Here is a 25983-nt window from a genome sequence, read left to right on the forward strand (position 1 = left end):
ATGCTGCTGTGCACCCTGTACTGACAACATGAACCTGTGAGACATCAAAGTGTTTTCCAACCAGAGGATAATCAGAAATATTGAAAACAAATATGAATTTTTGAAATAATTTGGGTGGAACAGTTAAGGAAATCTGACTGCTCTGCGAGAGTTGGCGATTTGAAGAACACCATAAAGCTGTTCTTGGTGATATGTGACGGCAGCAACGGGTAAAGGTGAAAAAGGAAGAACTGTAACTTCAGACCTGATCTTCATCTCACTGAAAACATGGTGAAAACACTTCAGTCCAATGCCTGAATTTCCAATCTGACAAAATTTAAGGCTGATTTATTTAAATCATGCTGTTTTGTCTTATAAAATGCATTCATAGTGTGTGTATATGTCTGTGCTTGTATATCAATAAAGTCCTGATTTTCATTTTTTCCCCAAATCTCAAAAATCACAGGACACATTCTGAATACATTCGCTTTTAATTAAAGACAAATGACATGTGTAACTGTTTAGAAATAAATAAAAATAATATAATTTCATTTAAATTCATTTAAAATAGCTTTAGCATTTATAGGTGCTACAGTAGTAGGATGTGAAGCTCAAAATAATTTAAATAACAGACATAAACTCATAATTTTATTTATTTATAAAAAGCAGTAGGCCGTCCCTCCTGGCGTCACTGGCCTGTTCTTAAAGACGCCCTGTAGATATTATTGTTTTGTTTGTCATCTCGGTGCACAAGCTCCACATTGAATCTGCTCGGTAGATGCTTCTCATAGAAAGCTGCCGTTTCGTGCTCATCTCGCATTTTGGATGAGAGATACGCTGCGGCTCCTTTACCGCACAGGTGAGCTAGTGTCTCCACTAGCGGGAGGTATGTCCCTTGCAGGTAAATGATATCAGCACAGAGCACCAGGTCCCAGTCAGAGGAGAAGTTCATGTGATCCTCACCCCAGGACAGAGGGAGCACAGTGGGAGGGAGAGAAGGCCAGCCGCTGGAAGGCTTGTTAGCAGAGACATTAGCATCAAGCTGTGGGAGAGCCAAAGGAAGGTCTGTGAGAGTCACCTCTGCTCCTGAAAGAAGAGGGATGAAAGCCTGATCCCACATGCTGCTGATCAAAGTCTTAAATTAAGATCAGAAGAAATTAAATACATGAGCATGTGAAATAACACACATGGAACAAACCTGTTAAAGTGTTTTTTTTTAACTAATTGCTTGTTTTCTGTAGTCAGTTTTCTGACTACAAATTAAAAGCTACTAATGTGTAGCTGTAATCAAAACACTGCCTGCCCCCCAAATGAGTAATGACTTGGATTTAACTAAGCTAAAAGATAAGGAGATAAGGAGCCTTCCTTTGGAGCATTATTTCTGTGATTAATATGGGCTTGCAAGAGGGTATTTAACCCTAACTGATAAGTGGTTTCTGAGTTTAAATAGAGATCACTTACACATTTGGTGAAATTTCATAACTATGTTAATAGTAAAAGTAAAAGCATTTCTATCCGCACAATGGAGCAATTGAAAAGGGTCATGTGGTCTGATGAGTCCAGATTTGATGGCTGCAACATGATAAGAAGACAGGTGGATAAAGTGGTGCATCATCAGGCCTAGTGTCTACCGTACCAGCCAGTTTTGACAGTGTTATGATCAGGTGTTTGCTTCACTTGATCAGGTTTATATTTAGTGAAAAATGAGAGGAGTTGACCACCTAAATATACTTATTGACCAGGTTTTTGTTTTTTTTCCCCAGGGGGCACGGGCATATTCCAAGATGACAATGCCAGGTATCAGCTCAGACTGGAAGAGTGGTGCAGGAAGCATGAATGGATGGATTTATCCCTTTTAGAATGCTTTGAATATTAACGGGCCATTAAAGATATAGGCAATCCAAAGAAGAAGTGTTTGTGACTTTTATTTATTGGGCTTTATTTTAATTTCCCACCAACCAATGCCTTTTAAATACTTATTAGAATAGCATTTTATTGTCAGTATACAACAAAATTATGGGAAAACAACCGTTCACACTGCCGAAACCCGGGATCGAACCAGGGACCTTTAGATCTTCAGTCTAACGCTCTCCCAACTGAGCTATTTCGGCGACGACAACAGCGCAGGTAGGAGTTATCATGGATTCAATCGTGTTTTACACTGCACAAGATGCTATTTATATACACACAAAAATAAACACGCGAGTAAGTGAACTTGAAAGTGAACACCATGTGGTTCAGAAGCAGCTGCACATGTGTGGGGGCATAATGTGACACTAAGCCACATGAGAATCCCACTCCGAGAGACATTGTACTTAACATTAGTTACACGAGTTATTTTACAAACTCCAAGTTTACCCAAGCGAGCTGCCACAATACCGACCACACCGGTGCCTGCTCCCAGCTCTATGACCCGCTTTCCCCTCAGCTCCACAGACTGATCCTCCAAGTAACGGCACAGGTGTAACGCCTGCGTGCATACACAGACACACACACAGATTCATCACTGCACAAAGCCCAGGTTACGAAGATCATCTAAATAAAGTGAGTGCCTGTCTGCTCCTTACAGCCTCCCAGACCGGTGCAGCCACGCCGAGGTCCGCACCGAACAGCTGTCTGATCTTCACCTCCTCTCCCATCAGCGTGTACACGGAGTCCAGAGAAAACGTTTCTGTGAACAGACAGTCATCTACAGGAAACGGGTCGTCTTCATCCTCGGTGGGAGACATGCTTACTGGCACTAAGGTCTATTTTTGTTGGTAAGAAAACCGGATGTTCTCGATGCGGGAGGGCAGCTGCTTTTAACTTCCGGTCGTTTTTGTCATAGACACCATAAAAATGTTGTTAAAAATGTTTTAGTATTAATGTTAATTTTTTAAAATATTTATTTTATTTCTTTCTTCTCGTTTTTTATTTATCGCAACAGAAAATAAAAAAAAGAAAAAAGAAAACCCGTAACTTCACAGAAAGTGCTTTTTCCCCCATGTTGCTCCAAGCTAGTACGTACTATAGATGTAAGACTACGACAGGCTTTTACTTTGAAATGTAACACGCATATGCCAATAGCAGTGCACATCTGAGATTGCGGTCTGAAATGCAGCGGGTATAAAACAAACTTAAATATATTCAAAGTATACATTATTGGTGCTTTTAAATAGTGAATTAATACTTATTATTTTATCAGATATTTCATTATTTTTATTTTTATACTTCTACATGTCAGCTTGTTGATATTGTTAAAGAAAAATACATGTATCATGACTGGATAATAAACTGCAGCTTTATTTCTTTCTTTATTTCCTTTTCATCACGAAAAATCCTTTGGTCACGGGTCTCTAGTAAAGCTATGGCTGCATCCAACAGTTATTTTTATCATTAATTCTTCGGGCTGCTCTTCGTAAGCACAGCAGATCATCTGCCTCGATCTTTCCCCTTTAAATTAGCGACTCTGGTGGGACTCGAACCCACAACCTTTGAATTGCATCTGAATGGATCCACTAGAAGTCCAATGCGCTATCCATTGCGCCACAGAGCCTCGATCTTTCCCTATCATCCTTCCCTGTCATACCAACCCTCTGCATACCCTTCTTTGCCACATCCATGAATAATGAATATTCTCTGTGGATTGTCAAACACATCCACTATATGAAAATCTTAACATCTTATTATGTTTTGTTTTATTCAACCAAATATCCCACATGACGATATGACACTTATAACTTTATCCAACCCCCCCCCCAAAAAACATTTTTCCAAGTATCCAGGATATCAGTACTTTCCCCCCTTACACTGTGCCACACACATTAAATTAAATACCAGCAACCACCAGTGTAACATGAGCAACATACACTGTTGAAGCGATAAAACTGCAGGGTAGTTAGTGTCCCCCCTATCTTCACTGATTTTGGAAGTAAGTGTCTTCCTCATGGACAAGTACAAGCTCTGAAAACCATTCTGTGGGATTTCAGCCCACTCTCCAGTCAGTGCCACCCATAGATGCTCCTGAGTCTGTGGAGGAGGACTGCGATGTCTGTCACACACAGGTTTTCCATGGGGTTGATATCAGGGACTCACTGCCCTGCAACTTATCCATGGCACCATACCAGTCAGGTTGTCATGTCATTCTTACACAAGTCATTTTCTCCAAAGCTGCGGTACCTTTTTCAAAGGTGGGTTGTGTTTGATAGAGGAGTGTTAATTTGGGATTAATTGATTTTCTCTCCCAAATTGTGTTTTGAGACAAGACTACTCACAGTAATCAGTCAGGGATGACCAAATCCCACATTTTGGGAATTATCATCAAGCAAACCCTACATGCACATGGGAAAAGCTTTTCCAAAATCAAGCCAAAAATAGAGCAGTGTAATATTAAATCCCTTGAGTATACTTTGGGCATCTGCATCTCTGGAATTTTAGTGTGCGGTCAAAATTTGGCACGGCTTCATTAAATAAGCTAAATTTTTAAAAAGAAAAAACTGTGTTAGGTAGGTGATTTTGCATGGAACAGACATTTAAATTAACAGTTTTTAGTGTTTAATGTGACCTTTGCATGCCGTTAGTATCATTTGTGATCATTTGTGCAAGACGTGAACACACAGATACACACACCACTCATGTTCCAGGTTTATTTTTAAAAAAATTAAGCTGCTGTCTCCTCACCCGTTTGGTTTCCAAAATCAATACTTAAGTAAAGTACCACTTGGACTTTTTTTTTCCACATACAATTTCACATCAATGACAAAGATGATTTTACACGTAAAGTGTAGAGTTGAGTACAGATATGTCGAATAAAGCGCTTTATCGTTTCAGCTCATCAGACAGTCCAATGAAATGTAACGTGTAAATCTGAACAAGGAAGAAAGAAAAAAAAAAAAATCACAATGCGGTCTTCAAATGTCTCTTCACTGTGTTGTACTACATCCGTTTCCTCAGTGAAGTGATTATTAACTGTTGTGCTCAGACTACAGATACACTCTTTTCAATTTACAGCAAACCTGACAGAAAACAAACAAAAAAAAAATCTGGATTATATGAAGTTACTTGAAAATAAATAATTTGCTTATCATACAAATGACAGTAGTATTACATCCACAACACCCCCACCCCTTCCTACCCCTCAGGGCTCAATATGTGCAAACTGCAAGGGTTTCTTAAAAAAAAAGGTAGCACTTTATGCAAAGACCATAGAGAACAAAAACAAGTGTTTTTAAAATGAGCACTTCATGGGAGCGCAGCAAGTGTTCAACAGGTATGAAGTTAAAATGAAGTGGAGGAGACGTATGGCTGCGTAAACCCTCCTCAGACCGACCGTGTGGTAACAAGGACCTTAGTATTATTTTTCTAAAGTGAGGAATAAACTGATAAAAAAGATGGTCCTTTGGTACTGAATGGCTGTTCTGATCTTAAATGGTACTGCCCTCATTAAAAAAAAAGTTCTCAAGTCTTTCACAGTAAAATACTGAGCTGGGATCTAAATATAATGCTAAGATGAAAATGTCCGGTTGAACAAACCTCTGTCAAAGTCACTTGGGAAAAATAGACACTGTTGATTGTTTTTTTCATTCAAATCCATCGAAAATAACAGAAAAAAAAACAAAAATCTAACTCTCCCATTAAACCCCCCCCCCAATCTCCACTAACCCACAGTGTCCCCCAAAAGATGGGGAATTCTTCTTAGCATTTCCCGGTTGGTATGAAAGATGGTAGAATCAAGTCCAAGTCCACACAGTTGCACAACAAACACCCAGGCAGAAAACAAAAACGGAGGAATGAGTGATTAGAACTTTGTTCCAAAAAGAATAATAATTAGAACAATGACTATGACAAAAAGGATCAAAATGACCAGCATCTTTCGGTTTTTCTTCTGATACTGCTCTGCCTGCAAAGAAAATAAGAATAATTTTACATAAAACCATTCACTTTAAAAAAAAAAAAAAAAAATACAAATGGGTTTTTTTTACACCATAGGACAGGAAAAAAAACATCTGGTCCTTAACAGGCTCTAAAATTTCCTGAAACATTACATAACAAAACATTCAACAGCTTGTAGAACAACCTTTAGCAGCAACAACTTGAAGTAATCGTTTTCTGTATGACTCTATGAGAATCCCACATAGATGTGGATACATTTTGCTTCACTTTTCTTTGCAACATTGTTTCAGTTCTTTGAGATTTGCAGGCCTTTGTTTCTGCACAGTTCTCTTCCAATCAGGCTGAGGTCTGGACTGTGACTGGGTCATTGCAACAACTTGATTGGGATCACTGTCCTGTTGTATTACCCAGTATTAACTAACTTGGTTTTTGCCATTATGGTCAAACATCTCCACTATAGTCTGTTCAAAAGAACACTGACCCTCATTTGATAACGGTGTGTATATCACACGCATGAATGTTTCAGGCACAAATCAAGAGATGAATTTTTTTGTACTTTATAAATAGATTCAGAAGTGCCTCTGAGCATGTGTACGAACAAATCACAGCCTGGCTTTCATAGGAAATTTAAACAAGTGTTTGAAATAACTTCTACCACCAATACAGCTATTAATGATTATAATAACTATTATTTGACTTTGGTCATTATTTACAGTTTCCATAACATAAGCCACAAAGTGTTTAGAATTGAAAATGAAATTCTCTGGAAAGAAAACAAGACACTGAATAAAGAAATTTAGTGTTTACCTTTTGTAACTGTTTCAATCCGTCTTCTGTTTTAACACAAGCCTGCTCCACATTGAAGTCGATTCTATCAAGAACGGTGCCCTAGAAGGACAAAAAGAGTGGGTTTTTTTTTTTTGTTTAAGGGGAAAAAACTCATTATGATTGTAGATCGTGTTTACAGTTTTGTAATAAAATCTTAAGTTATTTTGTTCAAATACTATTCATACAAATAAAAGTAATCTGATCCTAAAAGCTCCTGCTGAACAGGATCAGAATGAGCTTTATTTAACTAAAATTCAACCTAGCTCCTTTTTTGTTATTAATGATTGATAAAAACTCTGATCTTTTTTCCATTTTCACATGTGGCTGATGCCTGTGTGTACATGTTTTTCCTGTGGTAGCTCAGTGACTGGACCCATAAGATAATTAGAAGTCAGTTGTTTTGTCTTGCATTTGCTTCAAATACCTGCTCCACCACCATTCCTGCCAAGTCCCGGAAAATCTCATTCAGATCTGAGATAGACTGCACTATCTGTCGGATCTCCCGCTCTCGTTCTTCAACCATGACTGTGTTCTGCTCCACCAGCATCAACTGATCGTCTGTGAACCCCTGAAAAATGACAGATTCAAGAACAAGGCTGAATATACAGATGTTATACACTAGATGGACAGCGGCAGGGTAATGAGCTGTTTTTGTTTTATTCAGACTACTTTCCATTTCAATAACACAGAACATTTTACAGGAGTGTAGTGTAGCCAATCTGTTGCAGGGCTAACACACAGAGACCGACAACCATTCACACTCAAATTCACACCTGCTGTCAATTTAGAGTCTCCAATATAACCTAACACCATGCACATCTTTTGTAGAGAGCCCACACAGAAATGCCCCAGGATGACTTTAAACCCAGGACCACCCATTTTACAAACAAAGCACTTATTTTATTCCTCCACTGAGGCCATTTCCTGTCTGTTAAGAAGTATCAAAACTCAGTTTGACTATTTTCAGTACAAAATGGAAGTTAAATGTGTAAATACTGGTAGATGACAGAAATACTGAGGGGTTTTTTTTTTTTTTAAATCTTAATGGTACTGGCGGTCATGGATGCTTTTGGTTCACTGTGTACACAGCTGCTCTGTGTCAGCATACATGCATTATGTTCAGAGATGTAGGCCAACAGCCACTGGATTTATCTCACTTACTCTGTTTTTGCATTAAGAATACCATAGAAATACTGGTGACTTTATCTGAGCCAGAATCAATTTTAGAGCTTTCTAATTGACAAACACATCAGGCATCCTGCCAGGAAACACCAAACAGATAAGGAACAGATTAAGCAAAAAATAAAAAAACAACTGAGTCTGGTTTGCTGGACTGAGCCGTGCTGATGGGTTTCTTTGACTTATTGCTTTATAATGAAGGAACACTGTTAAAAAAGCAAATATTTTTCTTAAACCATCTCAGGCTGCTCATCATCTGGAAAAAGTGGAACAATTTGGAGGTGTTTTGTTTGTTTGTTGTGATTATTTTGCACCCGTTTTACCGGTCTGGTCCATTTAAGCTTAAGAGCAGCTCTCTGTGGACACCCCAGCTCTAAACATGTTGCCCTCACCTTGTCATATAGAGCTAGATCTTCATCCTCTTCCATTAATGGCCCCGAGTCAAAAAAGTGCTTTGATCTCTCCTCACGATTCTTCATACCTGTCAGACAAGCCAATGGCACGATGCTTAGACGGCATTAAAACATCATGAGGACAAAAATACTTGATAACAGTTAAAAAACCCAAACATGTAACATGCCCTGCAGTCCTTACGTTTTAGATAGCTGGACTGTGTGTGCCTAAAATTGGTGGACAGCTCCTGCAGGCTCTGTGCCAGAGAGGAGACCACATTTCTCAGGAGTCGCTCCTCCTGCTCTGTGCAGTGACCACAGCGAGACTGCAAACCAGTCACGGCTCGCTGGCATCGATGGAACATCTGCAAAAACAACAACGACTCTATTTCTTTCATTTCTAAATTCACTTCAGGCTCAATACTAGAGCGTGCTCTCACATAAATACTTCTTTATGTTCAAATAAAACAACCTCTTAAACATATCCAGGCAGATTTTCAGCTGAAAGAAAAGAATCAGCATTTCACGTCTAAAAATAAGCAGCATGCATATCACAATGCTGTTAAATTATCCAACCTGCGTGATCTCCTGAGTTGTGATTTCTATGGCGTGCTCTTCTTCACTGCTATCATCCAGGGTGGGACGATTCATGTGCTTGTCATGAAGTAAGGCCAGTTCCTTCATCTTCTGCCGGATCCTTGTGATTTCATACTGGATCTGAAAACAAAATATATTAATTTATTTGCTGGATTTCGTTTAAAAAGACACTGAAGTAGCTGCAAATTTCTACTACAGTTTCACTTTTACCTCATCTACTCCATCTACCCATTTGGGGGGCAGTTTCTTGGTGACCCCAATCGCGGCTTCGGGATCCATACTGATCCCTGAAACCAGGGCCATCCGATCATCGGCCAACTTAAAGACACAAGAGGATCCATTAAAACGTTTTACGTGATACAGTGTGAAGATGACGGTGTTCCGTCTTTTAGTAAGAGAAATGACAGTACCTCATCAAGCTCCTAATATGATTGGCAGTTATCAGAGCGGCCCCATCCAACAGAAAACAAGGAAAAGGGGGAAAAAAAGACAGAAGTAATAGAAAGTGAGGCCCATGAAATATAAATATCCATACACTCCCACCGTTATATTACTTTGAATTAGCAGTAATAATCACTGTAAAAGAAGCTGTTGACATTTATTTTACAGTTAAATAACTAAATATAGAAATAAATCATCCAGAAACCTTTACCTGAATCATTTTACTTTAAATCAAATGATTACAAGGAGGAAACAGTGTGAGAACAGAGAGAGCAGAAATGTGTGAGTTTAACAAAAGGAAAATGATTTTATGAGTTTCAGATTAAAACGAGTTCATCGTTAGTTGCTTTAAATAATTTGTCTTCTTCAGTGATTGATTTGTCAGTAAAAAAGCGAGAGGCGACTTGGTCTGCTGCCTTCTTGTTTCAAACCTGAGTGTACAGCCAGCAGCAAAATGTTCTTCGTTTCGAACAGCAAACGCAATTTTAGACGCAGCTCTAAGTAACTTATAGGTCCTGCTGTAACAAAGCAACTAAAAACCACCTGAGCCAAATATTCTAACAGCTTCAACGTGACGGCTTGATAACGGCCGACTGCTCTAATCAGTTTAGCTCCTCATAATTTTAATGACCAAGCCTGTGAGACATTTAAATCAACTGTGTTTATCCCTTATATCGATGAAGCCTAACACGATGCCAGTGTCAAACAGACATTTGTTACAGTACAAGAAGGAGACTGAACCTACACTTCGCACTTCTACCTACATTTTTTAGCCATTTCAGACACATATCGGATAAAGCGGTTGGAGCAGTTTCATTGAAGAAGAGACTAAAAAATTTGAACAGATATTGAGAAGACGCTCATTCGGTCACAAGAGATTGTCTGTAAATTTCTATTCCGTTCTTCACTGGCAGCTAATATCCTGCTGAGTAAAATGCTCATTACGACATTTTCACTGTGAATGGTTAACAGCGAACTAAATCTATCTGAGAAGAGATGATGGGTACAGAGATAAAGTCAAAAAACAGGTGTGCAGGCATGCAGAGGAGGTAGGGTTGGGATGGGAACCGTTCCAGTTGAGAACCAGCATTAAATTTTCTATTCCCCTGGAATCTTGTGCATCAGAGCTTAACAATGCCTTTCGTTAATGCTGACATGTTTTTCTGACAGCTGACAGCAAAGTGATTGGGCTGGAGTGTTTCCACGTGTGAGCCTTTTCTCTACTCTGGTTCTACACTGTGCTTGGACGAAGAGATTTTTTCAAGCAGAAAATTAATAAGGAATTAATATTTCAAAAAATCTTTATCAGTGTATGACCCAACACATTTCGGGAGTGTAACTATCCAAAGCCAAATTTCTGGGCTTTTTAACACCAGCTGTTCTGTAGATGAAACAAAATGCCAAGAACTGACTGAGTAATCTTTTTTTTTTGGTTCTTGGAAGGAAAAATAACAGACAGCGTATGACAAGCCATGTGCCCTATTAGGCATGAATCACCCTCCAAAAAAATGAAGCCACAGCAATGCTTCCATCTTCCTCACTCTGAGCTTGCTCCCTGTTGCTCCTGATCTAAACCCAAACAGGACACTCTTACAGAGAGGTAGTGTTGTTCCAGGAGCAACAGCCATTTAAAGGGCTCCACTCTCTAGATGTGCCTGAAGAAATCACTTGTGTTACTGAGAGATCAGCATTTCCACTTCGCTCGGTGCCACGGGGAGTGGCAGCTAAGTAACAAAGGTCGGTTTTGTTACTAAAAATTTTCCCCAAACAAATGCAGAATGTGTTAACCGTGATCTCTGGGCTTCCAGCGGGAAGAAACTAATCTACACCAGCGAGCCGGTAGCATGATAAAATGTTCACAGCAGAGTGTGAATATTCACGTGTAGCATACACCTGCCCGCTTTAAGAAGCTTCAAAACTGTGTCAGGGAAAGTAATGACTTTTTACTGCGGTGGAGTTTAACCTAAAAATATAAGTAGGTCATGGAAGAATTTTTAATTTCAGTTTGTTTGTTTTTTTGCATCAACATTAAATACAGTCTTTTTTTTTTTTAATCACTGCTAGTCAAAAAAAACATGCCAGCATTTAATGTTTTAGCTCTCCAGCAATGAGCTCCATGCAGTGGCTGCTGTTTTTAGAAAAAAAGAAACTAAATCATTATTCAGTGTCATGGAAATCACTATCAGAAAGAACAGCTCTGCTATAGAGGAACATATAACTATATTCTTCTTGTATCATGATCACTAAAAAGCCCACTTGCTTTTCATTATAACTGCATTATATAGACAAAAGTATCTGGCCACACTTCTTAATCATTGCTTTTATGAGCTTTGGCCCTGAACTCTTACTTCCAGAGAAGGGAAATCTGAATGCTCCAGCTTATCAGTTAATAAAAAAATCGGAAGCTGGAAGTTTAGAATTGTGCACCATGATAAAGTTCATATTCTGTTTCAGTATGACTGTGCTCTAGTGCACAAAGCATGGTTGGATGAGTTTGGTGAGGAAGAACCTCACTCGTCCACCTACACAGAGCACACTGAACTAGAAGAGAGACTGCAAGCAACCAACATCAGCGTCAGATGGCACAAGTGGCCTTCTGCTTAAATGGGCAAAGAGTCCACGTGTTGAAATGGAAAAGTGTAGCAATCAATTTAGAATGGGGTGTTATAAAAACTACTGAGAATGTAATATGTGGGTGGGTGGCCCAGTACTTCTGTCCATATAGTGTAATAATTAAAGTATAGATAATATTTCTCAGTGACAAACATTTTCTAGGAAGCTTTAAGAGCATTTTCATTGCCTTTGCTTTTCAAACTATTGTATTTATTTTTTTAATAACTGCAGAAGAGAATCAGCTGCACTCTAGATCATTTACAGGTCACGACTCAGTATGATGCGGACTTTTGAAAGGCCACAGCAGTTTTTTGTATTGTTTTTTTACAGTGAGGCGCACGAGAGGATGCTAAGAAAATGAAATCAACCATAACCCTCAGTTAACCTTGACCTAATTATATATATATATATATATATATATATATATATATATATATATATATATAAATATTCTTGTCATTTAAAAAGGGCGGTTATAGACATTTAACTAGCTAAAAGCATGCCTGCAACACTTCTTCATCCTCCTCCATCATCGCCTCACTGAGTCACATCACTGCGAACCACTGAAACACTAACGTCGTGGAGGTCGTTCAGGATAATAACTAACAGCAGCTATCACACAGCTGGATCTAGCTAACAGGGATCGGTGACTGGCTATATGCAAACACACACAGTAAAATGTCAAAACGATGCAGACCACTCACCGCAGCATTGCTACGTGTACTCAGACGGGGGTCGTATGTACTCACTTGCTCAGCCAATATCTGCCGGTTTTGGATTGCATTGTTCCGCATTAACAAGAAGGCATCTGTCAGACGCCTAGTGGCCATGACTGCCTTGACTGCGTGATAATCTAAATTAACAAGGGGACAAACTGCGGATCGAAAGATGCTTTATTAAATTGAGCCAACTGCCTCTGACCCGCTGCTAACACGGCGCTAGCTTTAGCTTTGCTTTGCTTTGCCTGCGATGAATGGTGAGGAAAACTCGCGATGCAGCGCCTACAGCGGGAGGCACACGGCCTGAATCATGTTGATCCGCTAACTCGCTCTAATACTGAGGTAAAGAAAACTAAACATGACCGAGACTTTCTGGTGAAATGTCCGCTTTAGCGTCAGACTGGTAACGTTGTTACTCCGCTTTAGGTAGCTACGGAAGTAGGAGAACGTAAACATCTGCGTAAACCAATTCTTCTTCTGCTCATTAACTGCGCTATCATCTGTAACGGAAGTGAGTCTACGCCACCTACCGCTTCAGCTGAGAACATCAGACAGAAGCGTTTCCAGGGCGGCACCAGGAGGTCCAAAACCTGTTAGGGAAATTGGAAATAAAAACCAAACAAAAGCACTTGAAAACTGGTTGTAAATTCAGTGAGTTTACATTAGGAGACATAACAGCCTAGCTGTAACATAGCGGCCTCCCTGAAGCACAAGGTTTAGCAGTCTTATACCGGGCTCATTGAAGACATAACAAAAAAGAGACTGCCACAAATTAAAAATTTTTACTGAGCCAATTTATTAATCATAATCTGAGAGAAGATGAACAAAAGAAAGCTAGGTGCTAACCTATAGACTTAAAATAGGAAAAACTATGACACATGCAAACGAAAAGAAAACCAAGTTGGCTGCCTGAAAGGCACCAGCCTTCTGGGGCGAGGAGAGTCATTCAGGTATCAGCAGCATTATACTGCAGCATATACTTGGATACAGCCAGGACAATGCTTGGCATATGACAAATACACAAGACTGGCAGTACAGATTAAAGGTTTTACAGTTTTACAACTATTTACTTTCATCTTTCATCTTGGATTGTTAAATTAGGGTTGCCAAGGCTGCTCTGACTTTCCAAGTAGGAAATCCGAGTTGTTGGTGTTCAAGCTTTCAAAAATCTAGAAACTTATTGTTTTCTATCAAGAATGAAAGCAACATAGAAAACAGGGTGTTACACCTCCTTATCCGGCTTTCAAAAACAAGAATTGGATTTAAAGTTTAAATTTAATGTGGCTTTTCCCTTACCCACACATTAGGCAATTTTTTTAGGGAATTTCTAAATGCCTCGAGTAAAGTCTTTCCCCCAACGTATTCATTTAAAATTGAGCTTTTTTTTTAGACTGAAAAGGAGAAATACTGGAAATGTGCTTACGTGGAGATTTACATATGTTTATACAGAGTAGAGTGTTATGCATCATGATGCTACCAAGGCACAGATTTTCCTCAGTTTGCACCTGAAAAGAACCACGCAACTTTATTTTGTTGGCTTCATGAGGGCACCTGTTTAATTCATCCTGAGGTACCATGAGTGTCTGTACCAACCTTTGAGTCAATCAGAGCAGGGCTGATATTTCAGAATGACTGATATTTGTCAAGTACTCTTTTACAGTGCACATTGTGAAAAATGCTTGAGATTTCTTTATAAATTGTGTAATAACTTGTGTAATTTGTTTCCCCAGTAGATGGGCTCTGTCTTACTGTTTACAATAATTTCAGCAGTTTCTGCAGTACATGTAGCAGAATAGCATCAACCAATAACGTGGTGGTGGGGAGGCATCTTCACTCAAAATAACTAGCACTGTGAAATTCATTGATAGAATCTGAAAACAATGCCCCTGTCATCTTTTCACTTTAACACTTTAACAATATGTATAAATATAATAAATATAAATATATAAACTTATATACTCGCCCATTCACTGCACTGCTACTCTTTTAAGCAAATATGTAATCATGCAATCACATGGCAACAACTCAATACACTTAGGAATCCAGACATGGTATGGTCAAAATTTGGTGTAAATAATCTGAAAGCATGGATCCATCCTGCCTTGTATTAGTGTGAGTTCATATATGTATAAGGATTTTATTATTTTCTAAATATTGGCATTGACTCCAAAACCCACTGGTAACACCAAAGAAAAAAGAACACCATTTAAACCAAGAACATTTAACAGTTTAACAGCTGCCCCCTCAATAAAAAGATCTCTCGACCCCACCAACGTCTGTCTGTGGCATAATGTCCACATGTGAGAGGTCCCGATTTACGATAAAAAGTCATGTTTTGCACCAGAAGTCATGATTTACAACAAAAAGTCAAAAGAACATTCAGGGTGGAAAACATACTGTGAACAGTCCACGCACAAGTGGGACTAAACTAAAAAACGACACGTGAAAGCCGCTTCACCGGTTTGTACTCTGAGTTTTCATTCATTCACACCTGCTCATGCATTCCGCTACTTTCTAACTTCCAGCCTGACAGCCGCAGTATTTAGATGTGTTGACCTGTAAGGGTACAATAGCGCTAACGAGTGTGCGCGCGTGCGCCTTTCTGTGCGCGCACGCGCTAGGCGGTGCCACTATTTGTAATTATGTCGCTAAAAGCTCCTCCTCCGCCCATTCTTAATCCCTTATCCGCTAATACCGCAGTAGACATTCACCCACAACTACCAGCTGCCGTCAAACAGCATAGCAGCGGTGTGTGCTGCTGGAGAAGCCCCGAGAGACTTTATTCGCTTCTTTTTTCCCCACCCTCCGTCCGAGGAGAGAGAGTCAAGGTAAGAAGCCTGTTAGAGTTCACGAGCACTCCTCCTCCTGTCCGAGCACCTGTGCAGCATTTCGAGAGCGGAACAAGTTAAAATATTATGTATATGTGTGTCTTTGTGTGTGTTGGTGTGTGTGTCAGCCTGTCTGACGTCCTGGCTTCACATTATAATCCTGTTTGATGGATGCCCCCTTTTAAAATGGGTCTTAATTGCTGCTTTGCTCATTAAACTGATGGGAAGTTAAAAAGTGGTTTTAGCCGGACAGGCACACCTGCACAACCAGAAAATCTACAGGCCAGTGTTACATCTACTCCTCCACTTCTCTGCTGCTGGCAGTTGATCGACAGTAGTCACAATCTGAAGCTCTTTATGTTATTAATTGTTACTTCTCAGCTATTCATCCCAAACTTTTCCCCATTCTCTATGTTTACAGGGTGATACGATCTGATTTTAACTACTCTTTCCTGGAAATCAGCAGTGGTCAGTTGAGCAATGTTGTTTTAATAGCAAGTTTTTGGTAGATTGGTATCCGTTAAGAAATGCTCCTTTGTGGCAGTCCCAGGAATGAAGGCAAACCAGTTCTGCTGACACAAAACACAGAACATGACGTAAAACATGTTACATGTATGGCTGCCTCCTAGTTTCTGCAGTCTCAATGGCCGGGTTAGTGCTGTATCTCGGTGCTGCCTGTGTTATCGACACCTCTGTGAATGTCCAGTCATTGTTCTCTCATTCTTCAGGCAGCTGACCGGGATGGCCTCCTCTGATGATACAGAAGGGTCTCTGACTCCTGTGGATTTTATCCAGCTGCAGCACTACATGGAAGGTAAGTTTCCATTTTCTACATTGTTTTTTAACCTGTAAGTAAAATAAACTGGAATAATAATCATAATAATAATAAAGTTGACATGTTTATTACAGATTAAAAATGTATATACAAATCCCTTTACACCAAGCACTTGATGCACACAAGATACACTATTGTGTATGTATCAAAGACATAAAACTAAAGCAGTGAGTGATTACTGAGGCCAAAGACGACAGCGTCCAGGACAGAATATTAAAACAATGTGTGCATTCAAACTGTAATTAGAGCCACGCAAGTCTCAAGTGCATTCTCACTAATAAAATGCAGTGTAACTCAATACTCTGGCAAATTTCCCTGTTAAATTAATAAAGCAGCAGTAGCTCAATATGCCATTTATTTCGCAGTGTCAGTTTATGACTGTAAATCTATTTAAAAAAAAAACCCATCCATGTACACTGAATTCAGCTTTCACTTTTCTGAGGATGAACTGGCCAGATGTGGCTATGATAGCTCTGCTCTCGATCTGTGTAACTGTCTTCCATCTAATCTCAACCCTAACACACAGACACTGGAAACCAAGTCACACATTTACAAAAAAGTGTAATTTTTACTTTATTTTACACTTTTGTTTCACTCCTTTTTAATGAATTAAATATCTGAGCACTAGACGATGTGAGAATAAATACTGGAAGTCTTCAGAACAATTTATGGAGGCAGTGAAACATAAGCAAGATAAGTGGAGACGGGAGTGTCACAGGCAAAGTCCAACAAAAATATGAAAAGTTAACTTCGTAGATCTAAGGCTGCAACACCTGTGCACTCTGCTCCTGCATGTAGGCGGAAATATTTCTGTTAAAATTGCAGTCGGGATCACTGCCTTACTTTAATGCTACTCATTCAGCATCCACCCCAAATCACAAGCAGCAACTCCCAAACATAAGTGCATGCTGTCCCTCTGCTGGGGCTGGAGCGAACGCAGAATGACATGCACATGTTGACAAAAAAAGTGTGCGCTAAAGGGCTGAAAATAATCCACTGTCCACTCAAAGGCTTTAGAAGAAATGAAATGGGTCTGTAGGCTTTTAGTGTTTGCACGCTGGATAATGGATGAATGGATAATTACACTTGCTCCTCTCCAGACCTGGGAAAGGTGCTGTGTGTGCATTACCTCACACTGCAAGGCCCAAACCCAGATTTAATGGCTGATAGTCACAGTGTATCCACATCTACAGCTACGTTTTGACCACTCTGATCTTCTCCCTGCAGAGAGCAATTTGAGGGTGAAAGATGTGATTAAGGAGTTTCATCCAGGCGGTCGGTTCTCTAAGCACAGCTTTGGAGAGGTAACTTTTTTAGGCAATCATATACTATATTTCCCATGTCAAATGTTCCTAATACACTACTTATTACAAACAAATCAAACATGAATTTATTAATATTTCTTATTAGTTGTAAAAGTTTGTTGTACCTCTCAATGTGCTTGATTAAAAACAGACAATCTTTTTAGGAAGCTTTCTACCACTTTTTTATGGCATTTTCTAAAAATCATAGTCAGATTGTCGCTATGAATGTAAATGTTTTATCCTTTTGCGTCATTTGGAAATAACTTCAACTTCTCTCTTCAGTGCGTCGATGCCGAGGGCTTCTGTCTCTTTCTCAAGACCTACTTAGAAGTGGAGGACTTCCCTGCAGATTTCTGCCAGCGGCTTTTTCGTTATTTCCAAAACGTGGAGCAAAACGGCTCCTCGAAGAGCCCTCAGCCCAAAGAAGGTGAAGACTTTTTATGTTCTGACTTTGTTGTCTTTTAACAAAACTGTGCAGCACAGAGTTTAGGGGAAAAATGTTCTTTGCACTCCCGCTCAGTCCTGGATGTGGCTGGAAACGCTGCACAAAACTCCCAGAAAACTACCAAAAGAAAGACTGATCTGCTAAGGTAGTTTTTTTTCAGTGACCACCTGTTTCTGTGCTTATTATTTTTTTCATATCTTGCTGTCCGGTCACAGTAATGAGGCTGTAGGCGAAGCTTTGGAGATTAGTGCACCTGTTCCAGCAACAAAACTATGATAAAATACTTGCTTTGACATTCCACCAATTTTCATCTGCTGCTTTTTTAAAAGAACCTCACTAAATCACTTACGACTGTGTTCGTTTCTTGTTTTTCAGGTGGAGTCTTTCTTCGTGATGTGTCCTGTTACTTCTCAGTGTTGGAGAAAGAACAGCCGCGGGAGAAGCTCGAATGTTGGTTTGACTTATCTTTTGATCATATTGAGAGGTTTTTATTATAGTTGCAGCTGCATTTAATCCACATTTATTGCTGAAAATGTCTTAGAATTGAGGATATGTGACTGTAAAACCCACAGTTAGCTCACTAACTGACTTTGTTTGGTTCTAGTTACATTCAAACTTTACGACAAAGATGGCAACGGACTCCTGGACAGCTCTGTAAGTTACTCAAAATTGCTGACAAGGGTATAGATATAGCTCTATATGTATAGTGTAAAAAAAACCTGTTGATTCATGTTGAAAAAATTAAGGTACTGGAATTTATCTATCTAGAGTGAGACTTATATCTCTACATGTGGACTCAGTTTTAGCCTACAGCCAGTTCTTCGCATTTATAACTTCTCTGGCTGTAGCATACATAATGTTTTAATTTTGCGATGTTTTAAGTGTATTGCACTTGGCGCCTCGCTGACCGTCTTAGATTACTTTTGCACGCTAATTTGGATGGATACGGTTACACCCAATCTCACCAGAACTCTTTTGTCTCTCTTTCAGGAAGTGGATCGTATAATCACTCAAATGATGCGTGCTGCTGATTATCTGGGCTGGGACGTGACTGAACTCAGACCAGTATGAGTCTTTTTTTTGTGTTTGTTTCTTCTTCTTCTTCTGCATGACTTTCAAATTTTTTTGTTTACCAGCCCACATAAAGTGTGGCACCTGAAAACACAGGCTGAGGGTGTGACAGAAGATTCGCTTTTAAACCATAAATAACTGGTGTTTTGTGATGGAACAGGTGCTCAAAGACATGATGACAGCGATTGATGTGGATGATAGTGGCACCGTCACTCTGGAGGAGTGGCTGAAGGGAGGCATGAACAATGTACCTTTACTTGTTCTGCTGGGGTTGAAGGTGAAAAAAAACAACATTTTATGCAATCCTTCCTTTCTTTGTTAAACTGCCTTGACTTAACTAAAAGATCTGACCAACTGCTATTTTCTCTCCTTCCCAAAAGATGACTGAAAAGGATGGGCAGCACATATGGACGATGAAGCATTTTAACAAGCCAACCTACTGCAGCGTGTGTGAGAGCATGCTGCTCGGCCTTGGGAAGCAAGGACTCAGCTGCAACTGTAAGAGCTCACAACCGCCACCAGGGGGAAGCCAAGCTCTTCATACACTGTATAAATGAACTGGTGGAGACATGCATTTTACAGTTACACCTGTACACTCTGCTTTCTGTCAGCATCGCTGCAGTTTCTTATGTTAAACGTTGAGAGCCTTTCTCACCCACTGCATTTTTCTCCTTCTAGGCTGCAAGTACATCGTCCACAGCCAGTGTGCCAACAAGAACCCCGAGCCGTGCGCTCGTACCTTTGTCAAATCTAAACAGGAAATTGGTGTAAGGAACACAATGATCGCTTTTAATTTCCCTTTGGTTTATGTATATTTCCGCTTTTTAGATATACGGTTACATTTACAACAGCGCTTACTTTTTATGCAAAATCCTATTTTCAGTGTGTTTATGGGGATATAGTCGCATCTTCTCTCTTCACCTGTTCTCTTTTTTTAAAACCAAACAGCAATGACCACAAGCACATTAAGAACAGGGAACATTAGAGTGCATTAGTCAGTAAGTGCAGCCTCTGTTTTTTTCACTGTTTTAAAAAAAATGCGGATTACTGCCGGCACAATCTGCTCTGTACATCTGTTAAACGTCCCAATTTTGCACAAGCACAGATAGTAGCCTGGTCACTTTCTTTACTGGCTGCAGCCACAGCAGACACAGTCAAAAAAAAAAAAATCAGTAATGAGCTGCTGTGGGAGGTGGAACCGGTTTGTTTTCATTCGATCTGCCAGTTCAGTTCAATCATAAAGCCATAAATCTGCAGCTATTTTCCACAGCTGCTTAGGAGCAGGGTGTATTCTGTACTGAGTCCTTTAAAGTCAGCTATAACATCATTTTTCCCGCAGTCATGTAGGGATGGTTTGCCACATAAGTCGGCTCGAACCAGGCAGCATGAATGGATGAATATGTGAACACAGCGCTACCCGTTCCTGCTGTCAAATTAGTTGTTTTTTTCAGATTTCAAAAAAGAAAAAAAGTGATGCCAGTGATTTCTTCTGTGATATTTATACACTAGATTAAAGCAGGTAGGCTTTTTGGTTCACCTGCTTCTGCTGGTTGAACATATCCGCCTTTAAAACTGAGTATTCACTTCGGACTTTCTGTAAATATTCATGACTCACAATGTGAAAACAATACCAGATAACGTTGCCGCTGGTGCTAAGTGGCGGTTTGTGCATAACGCCTGTTTCGTGCCTCCTCTGCATCTCAGATACCAGCTCATGACTGGATCAGAGCTGACTGCGGTGCCAACAAGTGTGATGTCTGCAATAAGAAGATCAAAACTTTGGCCGGGAAGCGCTGCGTGTGGTGCCAGGAGTTGGTGAGTACGTTTGTGAATACAGAGTTTGCATGTGATCGGGCTTGCTCAGGATCATATCACTGTGGCATCAGAGGTAGAGCTGGGTCCTCAACCAACTGGGTGGCTACCAATTGGCTCCTCCAGTCAGTATCTCGAAGTATGATGACTCCATTGGAGCGTGAGAGTGTGTGCGTGCACTCAGGCAGGGAAAAAAGTGCTTGTATGAATGTGTGTAATTGGGTGAAAACAAAAAAGTATTGCTCTGTCTAAATAGCTGAATGAGTAAGAACAGATTACTGTTTTTAATTTACCGAGTATTGTTTTGTTTATTTAAGCGTCACGATGAATGTGTTTTGCGTGGCTTATCGAACTGTGACTGCGGGCCGCTGAAAGATCATATACTGCCTCCGTGGGCCATTTACGCTGTCTCAAAGGTAAAATGACTCTAAGTTACTCTATGAATGTAGATTTTTAGGCCATCTGTCTGTGAGCTGGTCACTAAGTTTTTGTTTCCGGCAGGAGGAGGACACTAGCCTGTTGAATGTCACTCTTGATGGCCACATCCTGCAGGTCTCCCAATATCAAATCTCACTAAATAAACTGAATTTAGAGCCACCAGAGCTATTATATGTATATAAAACATATAACACATTGTCTGTGTATTTTGCAGATGATTTACATAATCTAATGGATCCTAATCTGTGGGATTTTTTCAGATTGTTCCTGTTCCTCGTACCCACCCTCTGCTGGTGTTTGTAAACCCAAAAAGTGGAGGAAAACAAGGCGAACGGTAGGCAGCACAGTCCTATGTGATCAGAAGTTTCACGCTCCACACTAAAAATTCGGATATTTTGGAGATGCTTGCTTCCATCTCAATACATAGGATAATACTGTGTCATTGGCAGTTTGTAACAGCGTTTCCTTTGTCTTTACAGAGTGCTCAGGAAGTTTCAGTACCTGTTAAATCCACGCCAAGTATACAACCTGTCCGATGGAGGCCCTGCTCCAGGGTACAGCAGTACATGTTAAACACATTATAGGACTCAGAATTCACTCATCCACATATCATTTGAGTATATTTATGTTAATGCTCACTCTGTCTTTCAGTCTGCACTTCTTTCGTAATCTGCGCGACTACAGGATCTTGGTGTGTGGAGGAGACGGCACCGTCGGGTGGCTCCTGGATGCTTTAGGTATTGCGTGTCCTGCTGAGTTTCAGACAGCGGGTTGAGCTAACCATCTGAAGCACTAAATAACATCTCTGTTGATTTTAGACAAAGAAAACCTCCAGGTGAATCCTTCAGTAGCTGTGCTGCCTCTGGGCACTGGGAATGACCTGGCTCGCTGCCTACGCTGGGGAGGAGGTAACAACAATCAAAACAGGAACTTTAATGAAAGTGTCAGATGTCAGTTACATATTTAAGCTGTTTCTATCATAATCCCATGAAAGGATATGAAGGGTCAGATTTGAGAGAAATCCTGAAAGAGATTGAAGGGAGTGAGTTGGTCCCCATGGACCGCTGGAGTATCCAAGTGATACCAAATGACCCTCATGAGGCAGGAGACCCTGTGCCCAATGAGATCATTAACAACTACTTTTCCATTGGAGTGGTGAGTCACGAACACTACAGGGAGTTTATGCATTCATCAGAAAAATGAATGCATTGCATGAAATATGATTCATGAGGAATGTGATCATTTTTCATGTGATTGCACTTTCATCCATGTGTGCAGGATGCTTCTATTGCTCATCGTTTCCACTCCATGAGAGAGAAACATCCCCAGAGGTTCAATAGCAGGTACGAATTTATGTTAGCAGTCTGAACAAATAAATTCATGTTTTTTTTATTTGTGTGTTTGTTTTTTGGTCAAATTCCTGTTCTCTGTTGTTTTAAGAATGAAGAACAAACTTAAGTATTTTGAATTTGCCACTTCGGAGACCCTCTCGTCCTCCTGTAAGAGGCTGAAGGACTGTCTAACGATTGAGGTTGGAATTTCTGCCACAGTCAGGCTGTTTTACCAGAACTATGCATATTTGTAAATAATGCTCAAGTGTTTTAATTTTGTTTTGTTTTGTTTTTGCAACACCAGTGCTGCGGAAAACCTCTGGACCTGACTCGTGTCTCTCTAGAGGGCATAGCTGTCCTCAACATACCCAGCATGCACGGAGGCTCCAACCTCTGGGGTGAGTCGAAGAAGTCTGATGGCGTGGCAGGGCTGGAGCAGAGTGAGGTTATCACTGACCCCGAAGCTCTGAAAATAGTTTCCCAAGGTGAGACTCAGCTGTTTACACTCCTGAATCCTCACATATCATTGTCATAGATTGTAGTGCTGATTTGACATTTACAAACACTGTTAATTTACTCTGCTTTTTAACAACTCCTCAGATATAAGCGATAAACGATTGGAGGTGGTCGGGCTTGAAGGGGTTATAGAGATGGGACAAATCTATACTGGGCTGAAGAGCGCTGGGCACAGACTGGCACAGACCTCCCAGATTACCATCAGGTTGTGAACTTTACCTACTAAACACCAGGAATATTTTTCAATACCATACAGTCTGTGTATATGTAATGCAGTATAATTACTCTTCCTGTTATTGCTCCCTATGTGCAGGACATCTAAAGCATTTCCAATGCAGATCGATGGGGAGCCCTGGATGCAGCCTCCTTGTACTGTAAGCATTATTAAATAATATAACGAGGGGGAAGAGAAGAGACAATGGCAACATAATGCAGTCTAAAACATTTATAAATATCTTTTGATTAGAAATTGAATCATGTTATTTCTACAGCAAATATAACCAGAATTCATTGTGATTAATTTAACTTAAAAGAGATACTTGAAGCGATTTGGAGGTCAAGTTCAAGTGTTCATCTTGTGTCCATCTTTACTGACCAGCAGACATTAACACAAGATCATTGGCTCTTGCTTAGAACCGAGTAGCGCTACCTCACAATTGTTATGTGGGTAAGACAGAAAGAGGCAATCATGTGCAAGTATTATGGGAATGTTCCAAAGTTTTTCCTTTTTGGAGACATGTTTTGGATTTTATGGGCCAATATTTGAAGTGCGATTTGCCCTGTTCACAAAAAAGACTGTGTCCCCTTGGGGATAGGGATGTCCTGCCACAGCTGGATAAGTCTATAATGAGACGGTTAAAGAGCAGTTTCTGGGCATTCATATCCAAAGACAAAATAAAAGATAACTTGATATGAGCCACATAGTATCTACTGACAGCTTGGCAAATGAATATTACCCAGCAACAAGGAAGGATCTTAAACTCTGTGACTAACCTAAACTAACCTAAACTGCATCTTTTATGAATTTTAGATCCACATAACTCACAAGAACCAAGCTAACATGCTAATGGCTCCACCTACCAAACCATCTGGCTTCTTTCACCTCAAATAGAGTCGTAGCTCCTACGTCCTCTGGTCCTCTGAGGATCACTGCAGCTCACCAGCATTGGATTGAGTGTGTAACCGTGTGTTTTCATTGTTTACTTCCTTTGCACCCAGTTCCTAATATCATTTTAAGTTACTGCTTTCATAGACAGATGCCACACTGACAAACCAATATCAAAAGTGCAAATTTGACAAGTTTGACTGCTGCTTTTGTGTGCCAATTTTCATGCAATGCATTATGTTTCTATAGATAAAGGATCAGAGCACATTGTGTACCTACAGTATAAGCACAAGGAACATGCATGTACTAGCTGTATTTTATGTTGTGATGTTTTGTTGTGCTAAATCATATTTACAGTAGTATCTGTACTTCCTCGTGCAGCTAGTGACAAAAAGCAGTTCACCAACTAAACTGTCCTGTGTGTTGACATGTATTTCATTGTCAGTGTTCATCCACTTGAGAAACAAGAAGATAGATAAGAAGATATTCATGTGAATGTTTTGACTGTTTCTTAAATAACTGTTGATGGAATAATGCAAGGAACTCTCGATTGAATGTAACTGAATGTGATTTTTGTTTTTGTTTGAGGCATTGAATACAGCCCTCCCATATTTAAAGAGCTTAATGGCAGCAGCATTCCACTGTGTCTAATACACGCCTGGTGTACATACCTGAAATCATATTTAATGTTAGCTTCTGTACCACTCTTGTCCTGTAACCTCGGTTTGTCAATTTAATTCTTTGTGTCAATACTTTTATTACACTCCGCACTGAAAAAGCTTCTCAAACACACAGACACGACTGATGAGGTCATGCTAACGTTTGGTGGAAGCTAGCCAAAGTATTCTACTTTGTGTTTGAAGAAATAAAGTTTAAAGTTAAGAAATTGTTTCAGGAATGTGTTTTCAACTTTCAGTAGTCTTATGTCGGATATTGAGTGTACTTGTTTACACTTGTAATGTGCTGGGAAACACTTTCTTTCAGAAATGCCTCAATTCTTCTTGGCACTGATTTAACAAGTTGCTGGAAACATTTCTCAGAGAATTCGGTCCATGCTGACATGATAACATCACAGTTGCAAGAAGAAAAATCTCTTTATGCTTATTGTAAATGGAAGGTTAATTGAGATATTGAAGCTGCTATCTCTATGTGCTTATCTCAAAAATGTTTATCACCTTTTATTGTTATATTAATTCACACATTTATTTACCCAATAGGCATGACTATAGAGCATTTCCCTTGTACTACGTCAGCCTAGAGTGGGGCAGATTTTGCTTTGGCGTGGGAGGAAGAGCATGAGGACTAATCCAAAGGTAGGCAATGTAGGTTTGGTGGGAAAAAAAAGAGCAACAGCAATAGTTTGGTGTGACCTGTTTGGCATGTTTGGGCAGAAAGCCCAGGCGTAACAGATTACTGGCACAGATTATGGAGGATACACCAGAGAGGAGGACAGTGGGTATGAAAGATTAAATAAATATTTTTGCCATTAAGCCATATTAAAAACAAGATTGCAATCCCAAATGCTAAGAGCAGTAATCTTATATTCAGATATGAAATCCTCTTTGACTTTATTTGAATACACAGAGATGATTTAACGCTGCTGGTGACTTTGAGGCACTCATAAAAAGTCTGGCGTGAACAGTTCAAGAAAAGTTAATCGAAAGCACAACAGCAGTCAC

The 25983-nt window shown here is 39.9% G+C and overlaps 3 protein-coding genes and 2 non-coding genes across 10 annotated transcripts; 1 reads left to right on the top strand and 4 right to left on the bottom strand.

The window, feature by feature from the left end:
• Positions 1-454: 454 nt before the first annotated feature.
• On the bottom strand, positions 455-3183 carry eef1akmt3 (EEF1A lysine methyltransferase 3). Its single transcript, XM_003441352.4, has 3 exons — positions 2547-3183; positions 2338-2449; positions 455-1065 (listed from the first exon to the last, which is right to left on the bottom strand). The coding sequence occupies exons 1-3, from the start codon at positions 2706-2708 to the stop codon at positions 668-670; spliced, it is 672 nt and encodes a 223-aa protein (XP_003441400.1). The 5' UTR covers positions 2709-3183; the 3' UTR covers positions 455-667.
• On the bottom strand, positions 2018-2090 carry trnaf-gaa (transfer RNA phenylalanine (anticodon GAA)). The gene has a single exon. It is a non-coding gene; the product is annotated as a tRNA-Phe (tRNA).
• dgkab (diacylglycerol kinase, alpha b) lies at positions 2617-25190 on the top strand. 3 transcript variants are annotated; one of them, XM_019358992.2, is made up of 25 exons: positions 15227-15447; positions 15869-15915; positions 16176-16261; positions 17510-17586; positions 17869-18013; positions 18407-18481; positions 18636-18685; positions 19022-19096; positions 19263-19379; positions 19483-19600; positions 19781-19869; positions 20807-20917; positions 21232-21330; positions 21416-21466; positions 21613-21686; positions 21832-21906; positions 22004-22089; positions 22171-22260; positions 22347-22507; positions 22631-22695; positions 22793-22883; positions 22988-23168; positions 23284-23404; positions 23513-23573; positions 24230-25190. In XM_019358992.2, the coding sequence occupies exons 3-25, from the start codon at positions 16189-16191 to the stop codon at positions 24308-24310; spliced, it is 2166 nt and encodes a 721-aa protein (XP_019214537.1). In that variant the 5' UTR covers positions 15227-15447; positions 15869-15915; positions 16176-16188; the 3' UTR covers positions 24311-25190. The 3 variants fall into 3 exon arrangements, with proteins under 3 accessions (XP_025763135.1, XP_019214537.1, XP_005469458.1); XM_025907350.1 differs by lacking the exons at positions 15227-15447; positions 15869-15915 and adding an exon at positions 2617-2738; XM_005469401.4 differs by lacking the exon at positions 15869-15915 and having other exon boundaries at positions 15228-15447.
• On the bottom strand, positions 3423-3514 carry trnar-ucu (transfer RNA arginine (anticodon UCU)). The gene is given in 2 exon segments: positions 3423-3458; positions 3478-3514. It is a non-coding gene; the product is annotated as a tRNA-Arg (tRNA).
• stx16 (syntaxin 16) lies at positions 4591-13095 on the bottom strand. Of its 4 annotated transcripts, none has more exons than XM_003441353.4 (9): positions 12605-13095; positions 9257-9268; positions 9057-9164; positions 8826-8966; positions 8452-8614; positions 8250-8338; positions 7103-7246; positions 6658-6738; positions 4591-5857 (listed from the first exon to the last, which is right to left on the bottom strand). In XM_003441353.4, the coding sequence occupies exons 1-9, from the start codon at positions 12728-12730 to the stop codon at positions 5756-5758; spliced, it is 966 nt and encodes a 321-aa protein (XP_003441401.1). In that variant the 5' UTR covers positions 12731-13095; the 3' UTR covers positions 4591-5755. The 4 variants fall into 4 exon arrangements, with proteins under 4 accessions (XP_003441401.1, XP_005469462.1, XP_005469463.1 ...); XM_005469405.4 differs by having other exon boundaries at positions 12650-13094; XM_005469406.3 differs by lacking the exon at positions 9257-9268 and having other exon boundaries at positions 12650-13095.
• Positions 25191-25983: the final 793 nt, after the last annotated feature.

Source organism: Oreochromis niloticus, linkage group LG5 (genome assembly GCF_001858045.2).
Source record: "Oreochromis niloticus isolate F11D_XX linkage group LG5, O_niloticus_UMD_NMBU, whole genome shotgun sequence".
Lineage (NCBI taxonomy): Eukaryota > Metazoa > Chordata > Actinopteri > Cichliformes > Cichlidae > Oreochromis > Oreochromis niloticus.

What these genes read in the sequence shown, in the direction of transcription:
- dgkab (XM_025907350.1), top strand. Translation starts at nt 2,707, where the DNA reads ATGCTTACTGGCACTAAGGTCTATTTTTGTTG. An exon ending in CCATTTACGCTGTCTCAAAG is followed by an intron (nt 21,331 to 21,415) that starts GTAAAATGACTC and finishes TGTTTCCGGCAG; the next exon opens with GAGGAGGACACTAGCCTGTT. An exon ending in GGAGGAAAACAAGGCGAACG is followed by an intron (nt 21,687 to 21,831) that starts GTAGGCAGCACA and finishes TTGTCTTTACAG; the next exon opens with AGTGCTCAGGAAGTTTCAGT.
- eef1akmt3 (XM_003441352.4), bottom strand. Translation starts at nt 2,708, where the DNA reads ATGTCTCCCACCGAGGATGAAGACGACCCGTTTCCTGTAGATGACTGT. An exon ending in CTGCACCGGTCTGGGAGGCT is followed by an intron (nt 2,450 to 2,546) that starts GTAAGGAGCAGA and finishes GTATGCACGCAG; the next exon opens with GCGTTACACCTGTGCCGTTA. An exon ending in TATTGTGGCAGCTCGCTTGG is followed by an intron (nt 1,066 to 2,337) that starts GTAAACTTGGAG and finishes CTCTTCTTTCAG; the next exon opens with GAGCAGAGGTGACTCTCACA.
- stx16 (XM_003441353.4), bottom strand. Translation starts at nt 12,730, where the DNA reads ATGGCCACTAGGCGTCTGACAGATGCCTTCTTGTTAATGCGGAACAAT. An exon ending in GGGTAGATGGAGTAGATGAG is followed by an intron (nt 8,967 to 9,056) that starts GTAAAAGTGAAA and finishes TTTTGTTTTCAG; the next exon opens with ATCCAGTATGAAATCACAAG. An exon ending in ATCTAGCTCTATATGACAAG is followed by an intron (nt 7,247 to 8,249) that starts GTGAGGGCAACA and finishes GTCATTTTTCAG; the next exon opens with GGGTTCACAGACGATCAGTT.